This window comes from Berkeleyomyces rouxiae, assembly GCF_048999995.1.
Source record: "Berkeleyomyces rouxiae strain 22BRR77 chromosome Unknown BrBRR77_ptg000186l, whole genome shotgun sequence".
NCBI classification, from domain to species: Eukaryota; Fungi; Ascomycota; class Sordariomycetes; order Microascales; family Ceratocystidaceae; genus Berkeleyomyces; species Berkeleyomyces rouxiae.
The window spans coordinates 24973-36470 of record NW_027396536.1 but is presented as its reverse complement, the minus strand read 5'-3'; the positions used below and the strand labels follow the sequence as shown (position 1 = coordinate 36470).

The 11498-nt window shown below is 49.8% G+C and overlaps 3 protein-coding genes across 3 annotated transcripts; all 3 read left to right on the top strand.

Annotated features, from left to right (window-relative positions):
* Positions 1 to 5802: 5802 nt before the first annotated feature.
* Positions 5803 to 7824, top strand: BROUX77_008275 (uncharacterized protein; the record flags this gene model as incomplete). Its single annotated transcript, XM_073753461.1, has 1 exon — positions 5803 to 7824. One exon carries the CDS (start codon positions 5803 to 5805, stop codon positions 7822 to 7824), a length of 2022 nt encoding a protein of 673 aa, XP_073601502.1.
* Positions 7825 to 8423: 599 nt separating this feature from the next.
* BROUX77_008274 (uncharacterized protein) lies at positions 8424 to 10154 on the top strand (the record flags this gene model as incomplete). Its single annotated transcript, XM_073753460.1, has 1 exon — positions 8424 to 10154. The coding sequence occupies one exon, from the start codon at positions 8424 to 8426 to the stop codon at positions 10152 to 10154; it is 1731 nt and encodes a 576-aa protein (XP_073601501.1).
* Positions 10155 to 10210: 56 nt separating this feature from the next.
* On the top strand, positions 10211 to 11451 carry BROUX77_008273 (uncharacterized protein; the record flags this gene model as incomplete). Its single annotated transcript, XM_073753459.1, has 2 exons — positions 10211 to 11057; positions 11351 to 11451. The coding sequence occupies 2 exons, from the start codon at positions 10211 to 10213 to the stop codon at positions 11449 to 11451; spliced, it is 948 nt and encodes a 315-aa protein (XP_073601500.1).
* Between the last annotated feature and the right edge of the window lie 47 nt (positions 11452 to 11498).

Here is an 11498-nt window from a genome sequence, read left to right as displayed (position 1 = left end):
AATAAGCTGCATCAACTGCAGAGTACCGAGTTACCTAATAGCGATGATCTATAGTGTGCAAGCCGGCCACACCCGAGTAGATAAACCGGAGTGACACCTCAAGGTTACACAGACCACCAAGTGGTATAACCGTATCATCATACGTCCTTGGAACATTAGCGTGACACAACGGAAGCGGGGTAAGGTGCCAGGCATAACCCTATGCAATGGCAATGGCAAGAATGGCTATTCATGACAGTATGCTCCTTTTAAATGACTGATTTCCACAGCAGTACTAAGATCGCCACATCCTAGACTAGAATCAAGTCGGAGAATTCGCAAAAGGAAGCCGGGCATCTAGGGACACGGAAGTCCACCGGGCTTTGCAGAATCGGAACAGAAGGAATAAGCCAACCATACGGGTCTAGACACAGCATGACTCCGCAGGCAAGAATTGTAGATCTCGATGCACCAACAACATCGTGACGTATAGGGGATCAACGGAATCCCTAGCATGAAAGCTTGTACATCTGATCAACATAAAACAAGGCCTTGAAGTGCAACGACAACTTCGTAAGGGCCTCGTGTCCACAGACAAGAGGAAGGTAAAAAAGAATGGGAATAACGAAAGGCAACCTCATCAACCGAGGGGCAGCACCAAGGATCTTAAGTGGGAATAAGTTGAGAACGCAGCTCAGTACCCGCAAAGGCAAAGGTTTTTCAACCTTGTTGTCCTCCCTAGTTATGGCATTGGTCATAGAAGTAAGAGCCAGGCCTGTAGGTTATAACAAACAACAATCGCTCAGTTCCATAGCCCATAAATCTGTTGCCTGCAAGATGCAGAAGGTCCCCTGAGAACTACCAAGTTCTGGTAACAAGTGTACACCAGAGTGGCTACTCAGTTGGCACAATCATCAATCGCCGCGACATAATCGCCTCCACAATAGCTAAGAACCCCCTGGGACATGGTTCGATGGATGTAAACGAACACGATTCCGGTTGTGGGAGAATAGACTAACATGTGTAATGGGGACTCATCATCGATCGGGTAATTGGTATATGACAACAGACAGCATGGAAACAAAGACGTGCAGGATCCGTAAAGAGTATTGGTGAAAGGGGAAAACAAGAAATTGGTAAAGTCAGCTTGTCAAACTTGGCAGTATTTCAGCACAAGATACAAGACTGGCCTGCACCACCATAGGCAGGACTTCGAAGAGGGACATCGTGTTTCTTTTAACGAGAAGAAAAACAACAAGATATTGTCCAAAAGAGAGAGGCAGAGAGTAGGCCCAAGTGAAGACACAAAGAGGTCGCAGAAAGGAGACATAGAGTAGTCGCAAGTAGACGTAACAGAGTCGAAGAAAGTAACAGGCAAGAGAGCTGTCCAAAGTAGAGGACACAGAACATGTCACAAGAAGTAGACGTATAGTGGTCGTAAGTAGACACAACAACAGCCGAAAGAAAATAGTCCGAACAGTGGCCTAACGCATTAGACACAACTGTGGCACGAAGACTAGACATAACTGTCAAGAAGTGGGACAGAAGCGAGCTGTTAACAACGCGAGTAGACAGCAACTGTCAATACCCAGACAGACACGGGCTGTCAGCAAAGCGAGTAGATATAAACTATCAATACCCGGACAGACACGAGCTGTCGGCAATTATAACCCAGCAGGGGTCAAACGCAAGCACCATAGTGGTCAAAGAAGAGACACAAAAAAAGCAGTCGCCGATGGACACACGGTGTCACAAGGAAGAGGCATTAAGAGGTGTCAACCCAAAGAACAGACACGAGCTGTTCGTAGAACCAACGAGCTCAGCAAAGAACAGACACTAGCTGCTGATATCATATAAATAGACCCAACAGGAGTCAAAACAATTAGGCAAGACAAAGGCCAAGAAATACAGACACAGAGGTCTAAAAACAGACATAAACTGTCCAAGAAATCCCACAAGAACTCAATAACATGCTTTGGCACAATGGCAGGTGTGTGAGTAAACTCAACAACAACACTTTATACACTCAGGTACCATGTTGTAACTCAAAGTAATCTGGGAGTTGGCAACATCATTGCTGCAAGCCAAAAGGTGCATAGCTGGTAGACATGGCTTTCTGGAAACCCCCGTTCAGATGTGGCAAGTTGTAACGACTGGTTGATGCGGGACCAAATGAACAGCTTATAAAATAAGGTAGTTGACCGCCCGTAAATCAACAGAAGATCGTACACTGCCTGGTTCCCGAGGACAAAGAATCGGAGAAGCCAACACTGAAGAAGTAGGGGCAATGAAGCCACGTGTGAGCATGCCATCCAGGTTTTGCTTGACAAGTTGCAAATTTAGATGTGCATCATCAGACGGAAGAGTATTGATATGTTCGGCAGTCGAGACAAGATTAACAGCATGACCTGCGTCTTGACAAGAGGTGGTTGAAGGTACACCATCCCGCAAGAACACCGGACGCAAATCATAATAACTGTCCGAACTGCATTCGGGATATCGCTTGTGCACTTGTTCTAGCCGTAGGTCATCCTGATCAACAGGATCGAGAACCTGCTCAGCGGTAGTGCGGTGAGCCCGCCGGTTCTCATTGCTTGCAGTGGAACGCAAAGCTTGAGACGACATTAGCCTAGAGGAACAAAGTGCTTCAACGAAATTAAAGGAGCTGGGACAGAGACAGTGCCATCAACTGACTGTCCACAGAAGAAGAGAAGTAGATTGAGAAATGGAATCAACTAAGAACCAGAAAGAGCCGAGTTATGACTAGCGGACGAAGAAGGTTGTGTAACAACAGCAGCGCTAGTATGATCATAGGAAGACGGGATATCGGCCGTAGTCGAGAGCCGGAACGAAAAGAAGAATAAGGTGTGCTAAAGAATAACAAAGAGTTGGAAGAATGTGTGAGTCTTTAAATGAAGCTTAACAAAATATTACGGATAGGGCCCAAGGAAACCATTAGGGTTCTAGAAAGCCAACGACTCAGGACAATGATAGGTTCCAGAGGTGGACAGTCAGGCCTGCGCGGATATACGGCCGGGAGGAGAGGATAGAACTCTCTAGGTCGTATGGTCGGTTTGAGGTAAAGAGGCACACTCAACTAATTGATCTTATAACACACGGAAGGGAATAAACAATCACAGGAACACTGAGGTAACGAAGACGACAGAAGGTACTGATGCAATGAAGGCTATCAAGAAACAAGTGATAATTAAAGATATAGTACTAAAGAAGAAGGTACTATCGAAGAAGTGATACTATAAACTAGTATACAAAGAAGAATGGCAAAAGGGGTGTATGTGATTGTTAAGCTTGGGGAGCAAGAGTTAACCTGATCACACAGGGCAGAAGGCAACGCTATTTAAGGCGTTGCAGATTCTGACAACAGAGATCTTCCCAAGCTAGAACCAAATCACAGATAACCGAAAGTGGGGACATACGTAACTCAACGTTACCAGACGCTACTATCAAACCGGATGTTAGTTCACGAGATAAACCAACACGGCAGCAGCAGAACTGAAAATCCCTCAAGACACCCAGGCAACGATATGTCGCGTTACAGCGATATCGGCCTAACAGGTGTGGGCCCCACGCTCAAACGCTGTTGACACAAAAGGAACGAGAATAGCAGTCAACTCAGAATAAGCTGCATCAACTGCAGAGTACCGAGTTACCTAATAGCGATGATCTATAGTGTGCAAGCCGGCCACACCCGAGTAGATAAACCGGAGTGACACCTCAAGGTTACACAGACCACCAAGTGGTATAACCGTATCATCATACGTCCTTGGAACATTAGCGTGACACAACGGAAGCGGGGTAAGGTGCCAGGCATAACCCTATGCAATGGCAATGGCAAGAATGGCTATTCATGACATACTTGTACTGCCTATCACTCTGCTTTTACAACGCTGTTGAAGAAACTCGGTTGGGCCGACGCTGATTTCACCATTGCACTATTTCAGCGAGGCCTCAAGCCCCACATACAGGACGCTCTGGCTTGGAACACCTATCCTGCCCCTAAGGGAACGCTTGATCAGTTCGCTAATTTCTGCAACACGCTGGACAATACGATCAACAACCGAACCCGGGGAAACAACGGGAAAATCCAACCGCCTCCTGGTGTGGTCCCCTTTCAGCAAGATTCTCGTTCGAGAAATGCTGGCGCCCAAAAAGCTGTCCCCAACACCAAGCCAGCTAAGGGTACCTCTGCAGGTCCCGATGCCAACGGTCTACCCTTCCGTAAGACTGCTGACGGCAAAATGGCAAAGGGTGTTTGTTGGAAGTGTGGCGCAAAGGACCACATGCTAAAGGCTTGCCCCAAAAACAACCTTGCTCTTCGCGCAGTTACTGTCCCTTCTCCCTCCACTTCTACCCGGGCTCCCTCGACGGCCCCTGCGCCTGATGCGTCAAAAAACTAGAAGGGCTACCGACCCATTCCCCTCTGGTCCTGGCTAGCCCTGACGCTGCTGATGAGGGTCTCTTGAGAATCAGCACTTGTTCTCTTGATAATGCTATCGATTATGGTAACTCTCCCCCTCTGGTTATTCCTGTGACAGTGAATAATTCCATTGAGGCCTACGCTATGGTGGATTCGGGATCAACAACTTGTTTTGTGGATTCTGAATTTATAGCAAGGCATCAGATTCCTACTGTTCTCAAGGCCAGAGCCGAGTCGCTCCATGTTGTTGATGGTAGTGAAACTGCTGCGGGTAAAGTGACCCACCAAGTTCCTTTGTCCCTCTCTTTTCCTAATTATTCAGAAACTTTGGTTTTTCAAATCACGAAGCTTGGGGGCTACCACATCATCCTGGGGAAATGCTGGCTCGACGCCCATAACCCGGAAATTTCTTGGCCTTCCAATACGCTCAAGATATCGGTTACTTCTACCGCCGATGGCAATGCTGTGGCAGCTTCTGATTCTTCTTCTTCTTCTTCTTCTGTTTCGACTGCTTCTACTGATTCTGGCGCTTCGTTTGATTTTTCTTATACAAAAAACGACAAAAATATTGCTTCTACCGCTGGCAGTCAGATTGAGGGATCTGCTCCTGCTTCAGCCACTTCACCCCTTCCTTCTTTTATTGCACAATCGTCAGCTGTGTCTTGTTCCTGTGTGACGGTGTCGTCTCAGGCTTTTTTTTTTTTTTTTTTTTTATTCATTACTCGCATGGAACCTGACAGGGTTATGGCGAGGTGTATATTAATACTATACACGAATCAAGGTTTAACGGAATCTCAAACAAGCTAGCTACTACACATAATATACTCCAATCCCCTGGCAGGGAGGCAGTTACATCTAAGATCCCACAAATATAATCCCCAAGTTATGACAGAAAGGAAATACATGAATAGTTTTTGGTATGAATTTCCAACGAGCAGCACTAACCCCAAGTGCCCCAGTTAAGGTTGACTGCTCGTAGAAAATTGGCGTCACTGGTAGGAATCGAACCTACGACTTCTCGGTAGCCAACCGAAAAGCCTTGCCAGGTGCTATACCACTGCACCACAGCGACGTCTCAGGCTTTGCATCGCTTTGCCAAAGCTGAGAAACTACAGATTTATCGTGTCACCGCTCAGGAAGTCCTGGATTATCTCAATCAGGAGGACCTAACTCCGGAACAAGAGCATGCACGGCTCCTTGAACGCATCCCGAAGAAATACCATGACCTACTTCCTCTGTTCTCTCGAGAAGGTGCTGATCAACTACCACCTCACCGGGACATTGATCATGCGATTAACTTCGTTCCCGATGCGAAATACCCCAAGGCCCCGCTGTACGATATGACTCCACTCGAGTTGCAGGCTGTCAAAAAATATCTAGATGGCATGCTTGCTAAAGGCTTTATTTCCTCTTCCTCTTCGCCGCTGGCTTCCCCGATTCTTTTTGCTAGGAAGCCAGGCAGTTTACGATTCTGTGTTGATTTCCGAGCCGTCAATGATATCACCATCAAAGACGTAACTCCTCTGCCTCGGATCAATGAATCACTGCGCACGGCGGCTACGGGAAACATTTTTACAAAGCTGGATCTGAGAGCCGCGTACCACTTGATTCGCATCAAGAAAGGTGATGAATACAAGACAGCTTTCAGAACTCGATATGGCATTTTTGAGTACAATGTGATGCCGTTTGGGCTCACCAATGCTCCTGCCACGTGTCAGAAATATGTCAGCGAGGTCTTGTCGGAGTATTTGGACATATTCTGTGTCTGTTACTTGGATGATATCCTGGTGTTCTCTCTGAACCAAGAGGAACATGATGTTCATGTGCGCAAAGTCCTGCTAAAATTAGCGCAGGCCAGTCTGTTTGTCAAGGGTGAAAAATGCGAATTCGACAAGACTGAAACTACCTTTGTTGGCTTTGTTATTTCAGCCGATGCTCTGAAGATGGACCCCGCTAAAGTTGCGGCTGTCCGTGAGTGGGAGGCTCCCCGAACTGTTAAGGGAGTCCAGTCCTTTTTGGGTTTTGCCAATTTCTATAGGAGGTTCATCCGTGACTTCTCTAGAATCTGCACACCTCTCTTCGAGTTGACTAAAAAGACGCAATCTTTTGTCTGGTCCTCTGAATGTGAGGCAGCATTTCACACCCTGAAGGACCTTTTCTGCTCTGAACCTATCCTCAAGCACTTTGATTACCTGTTGGACACTGTTATTGAAACAGACGCGTCTGACCGTGTAATATCTGCCGTCATGTCTCAATACCACCCGACTGACAAGGGGCTTCTACTACACCCCGTGGCCTATTTCTCTCAAAAAATGAATCCTGCCCAGTGTAACTACGGCGTAGGTGACAAGGAGTTGTTAGCCATTGTGGAGTCTCTAAAGTCGTGGCGATTCATGGTTGAAAGTCTGGAAAAACCTGTTCTGGTATTGACGGACCATCGGAATTTAGCCGTTCTTAAGCAAATTCCGGCCATGAACAGACGGCAAGCGAGGTGGGCTATGGAACTGAGCGAGTACCGTTATGTCATCACTTATAGGCCTGGCTCCTTGAATTCTAGAGCTGATGCCCTGACCAGACGCTACGAAGACCTCGTTTCTTCTTCTTCTGAGGAGGATAAAGAGCTGTGTGCTCCTATTATTCCCCCTGAAAATTTTATTGGTACCATGTCTTTGGTAGACGAGGTAAAAATCGCGCTATCCACGGACAAGTGGGCTCTTGATGTTATTTCTGCTCTTCGAGGCCAGTCGACCAAACCTCCAGATGTGGACCTCAGTGTCTGCAGGCTTGACAATGACGGTCTTTTGTTTGTCAACGACCTTCTATATTTGCCGAACGAGGATCTACGAGTTCGTGCATTGAAGAATTGTCATGATATTATGCCTAGCGGACACCCTGGACAAAAGAACACTTTTGAACTTCTTGTTCGGGAATACTGGTGGCCCGGGATGCGTCGTGATGTCATCCGGTACATCCGAAATTGTGAGGTCTGCCAACGGATCAAGTCCGCGCGACATAGTCCCTACGGTCTACTGAAACCTCTGACCATTCCGCAAGCTCGGTGGACATCTGTGTCCCTTGATTTTATCACCGGCTTGCCGGTCTCCAATTCTTTTGACATGATTCTCGTTGTCGTCGATAGGCTTAGCAAAATGGCTCACTTTATACCTTGCGATTCCTCGCTGGATGCTGCAGGTTTTGCTAAGCTCTATTTGTCAGCAGTGTATAGGCTCCACGGTCTGCCATTGGACATTGTGTCCGACAGGGGTAGTCTGTTTACGTCGGCTTTTTCCAAGGCTTTAGCCAAACTGTTGGGCATAAAGCAAAATCTGAGTACTGCGTTCCTATTACGGATAGGGCCCGAAGAAAGGATTAGGGTTCCGGGTACAGCCAACGACTCGGGACAATGATAGGTTCCTGAGGTGGACAGTCGGGCCTGTGGAGGAAGACGTCAGTTAGACAGAGTGCTAAGACGTATGGTCGGTTGAGATGAAGAGGCAACACACAACTTAGATGGCTATTCTGAGAATAGAGCGGCACAAAGAGGAAGGAGGAGGGACAATCACACACTTCAAAGAAGAAGAAAGGTTGAACTGCAAAGAAAGCAAGAACAGAATGGTATAAAGAAGAAGAAGAAGGTAAGCAAGTGCATGTGATTGTTAAGCTTGGAGAACAAGAGTAAACCTGATCAACTCAGGGCAGGAGACGACGATATTTATGTTGTCGGCGCTCCTGACAAAACTCTGTCTTCCCAAGCTAGAAACAATCAACATCTAACTACGAACAAAAGATAAGTCTCGTGTAAACAAGACGTAACAGGTTCGTAACAATCGAACCAGATAACAACCCCCACCTAAGCACGCAATGGCAATTGCAACAAGAAAACTCTGCAGCAGCAGAACAACGTCTATCAGAGCACCCGTGCTCAGCACATCCCACGACAACCTCATATCCGTTGATCAACTCACGATCTAAGCACAAGGCCAACAGATATACACCTGCATCAAAAATGGCCAAATCGACAGAAAAACTCACCAAAACGACTCTGAGCAACAGCTCAATTGATTCTAAGACTAGTTCGAGCAGTGCATCGAACAAAATAGACAAGAAACCGACCGCGCGCGATGAAACGCGCCGCACGACGCGCCTGGGGCTGAGTTTTGCCCAGATGGCGAGCCAGGAACCGCGTTCCGACGACGACGAGCTGCTGCGTTCACCGTCGCAGCCTGCGCCCGTCACCTCATCGATGAAAGTCGATGCAGGTGTTGAAGATGCGCCGGTGGTTGAGATTCCCTCGACACCCGACTCGCGCGACTCGGACGCGACAACGCCGACGCCTAATGCACTGGATGGGAACCTGTTCGTGTTCAGCCAGGCTCAGCGCGATGAGAACGACACCAACAACACCAACAACACCAACAACAACAACAACGACCAGACGATTCCGGCGAAGCGCGCCCGAGAGATTGCTCTCATGTTGGAGCGCAAGCGCCGGCGCGACGAGCAGAACGCCGCCATCATGAACGAGGTCTTCCTTGTTCTAGAACGACTCAAGGAGTCAGCCTCCGAGGCCCAGCTGATGCGCATCCTGCGCCAGTTTGGCAACGAGTGCGGGCTCGTCGTAATGTCGCGCCACGACCACAAGACGCTGGTTGAGATGGAAGTCTCAAAGGCTGCCCGCCCCAAGCCAGCACACGAGGCTGAAGCCGTGGCTGCGTACAGCGAGGCTGCGACGCAGACACCTGAGGTGCCAGCCGCGCCTTCTGTCCTGGGCAGTGAGCCCTGTGCCAGCAAAAAAAACGCCACCCCTGCGCCTAAGGCCAATAAGCGCAGACGCCGCGGCAAAAAGGCCAAAAAAAATGCTGCGACCGCCGCAACCGCCGCAACCGCCGCCACTGACCAGGCTGATGCTATGGTCATCGACACCGCTGGCGACCAGTCCAGCACACCCGACACCACTACCTCGACCACCACCTCGACCGCCACTACTACTACCGATGACGCCGCCGCGCCTCCCGCCCCGGACACGGCTATGGCTGATGCCGACGCGCCCACTGAGTCCCCCGACACGTGGACCGTAGTCGCCAAGCGCGCCCAGAAGAAGGCTGCCGACAAAACCACGACCCCCGCCCCCAACACGACCACCACCACGACCACCACGACTGCCCCTCGCGAGAAAACGGCCGTCGTTATTGTCACCACACCCGAGTCGAGAGCCAGCGCGCTGCCCCAGCGACGCGTGCGCGACGCGGTGAACCGCCTTCTTGGCAAGACTGCAGTGTCTGCGGTCCAGCGCACCAAGGCGGGCAACATCTTGCTGCACGCTGTGGACAGTGAGGCCGTCAGATTGATGACCTCCAATCTGCAGCGCGTGGTCAAGGAGCTGTCCTGCTTTGGCGCCTGCGAGTTCACGCGCGCCACATCTCCCGGCTCCAGAACCCACAAGTCGTCAAAGCTCTGCTTTGTCATCCACGGTGTGCCGATTGAAGACGGTTTCGACAGTCTCAAGGAGCTGCCCAAGGACATGGCGGACTTCAACGGCGTCAAGATCTCCGACTCGCTGCGCTGGCTTGTGGTCCCTGCCAAGGGTAAGCAGGCTGGCTCGGTGGTCGTCGAGGCCCTGACCCAGGCTGACTACGACAAGTGTGTCGGCAAAAACGTCAACGTCGGCGGCGCTATTGTCCCAGCAGTGCCCTACGTTGACCGCAAATCTACGACAGACGGCCCCCCTCGCCTATGAAAGAGGGCCCTACGGCCGGACAACGTCTACGCATCCTTCAGCACAACGTGCACAAAATGAAGGCTGTTCATGAGACAATACTTGAGGCTGCTGCAACCGGAAAGGCGGACATTGTCTGCATCCAGGAGCCTTATACCATAAAACTCAAAGCTGGGTATAGAACATTGACGCAGCCGGGCTTCACCCTGGTTGTGCCGTTTAATGTTAGGAATCTCGAGGCCATGCCTTTGCGCCCGCGGGTCCTGACCTACGTCCGCCAAGGCCTGCCGTTTTCTGTGCTGTTCGAGTTTGGCGATGCTGAGAGTGATATTCAGACCCTGCGCATCCTTGCGTCGGAGCCGTTTTCGCTTCTCAATGTCTACAACGAACGCCAGCTGACTGTGCAGCCTGTCCCCGAGACCCAACCCCGCCCCTATACCATTGAGCGCACCAATCTTTTATCGCGCAATATTGACACCAGTACTTTGCTTCTCGGCGACTTCAATCTCCATCACCATTGGTGGAATTCCCAGCGAGAGCATCCCCACGAACCACGAGCTGACTCTTTTGCTAACTGGCTGATGTCGCAGAATGCCACCCTGATTGTCGACGACGACTACGTTGAACGCAACGGCGGCACATACGTCAACAGCAGCACGACCTCGGTGATCGACCTCGCATTTTCCCTGCGGTCTCGACCGGGCCTGTTTACGAACTGGAGGTATCTTCAGGAGACGGGCTCCGATCACCGGGCCATCAGTTTTGATTACGTCAGCACCACCACACCCAAAACCCTAACACGTAACCCGGCGTTCAACACCAAGACGGCCGACTGGTCGCTGTTTCGCAAGGAATGGCTGGCTGGCCAGGCTGACCTTGAGCTTCAGCTGTCCCTGGCAGAGATTTCTGCAGACGGTGACGCAAGTGTGAGCGGTTCACTAAGTACAAGAGAGTCTTGCAGTTATGACCAGAATGCTGTTTATTATCTTTTGATGGAGAGAAAAAGGAAGAAGAAAGACTAAACTAAACAGCGGATTTGGGTCTACTATATAGACATTTTTGTGCTTACAAATGCAAGTTCCCGATCGGCTCAATATCCCTCCGTGAGCTCCTTATGTCCGAGTTTTCGGCGATAACTCGAGGTTAACTCCGATCCCGTCGGAATCCCTCAGTTTCCCTCGGAACACTTCGGACCTTTTTGCATCCTGCCGGATTAGGCGAATCCTACCCACGGACCTCAAGTCCGACCCGGTCCGAGCTCTCCGAAGCCTCCGAAGAGTTGCCGAAGTTCATCCGAAACCTTGTCCAAATTCGGTGAAACGACCTGCATTCGAAAGCACTGGATCAGCTCTGTCTGATCCAACC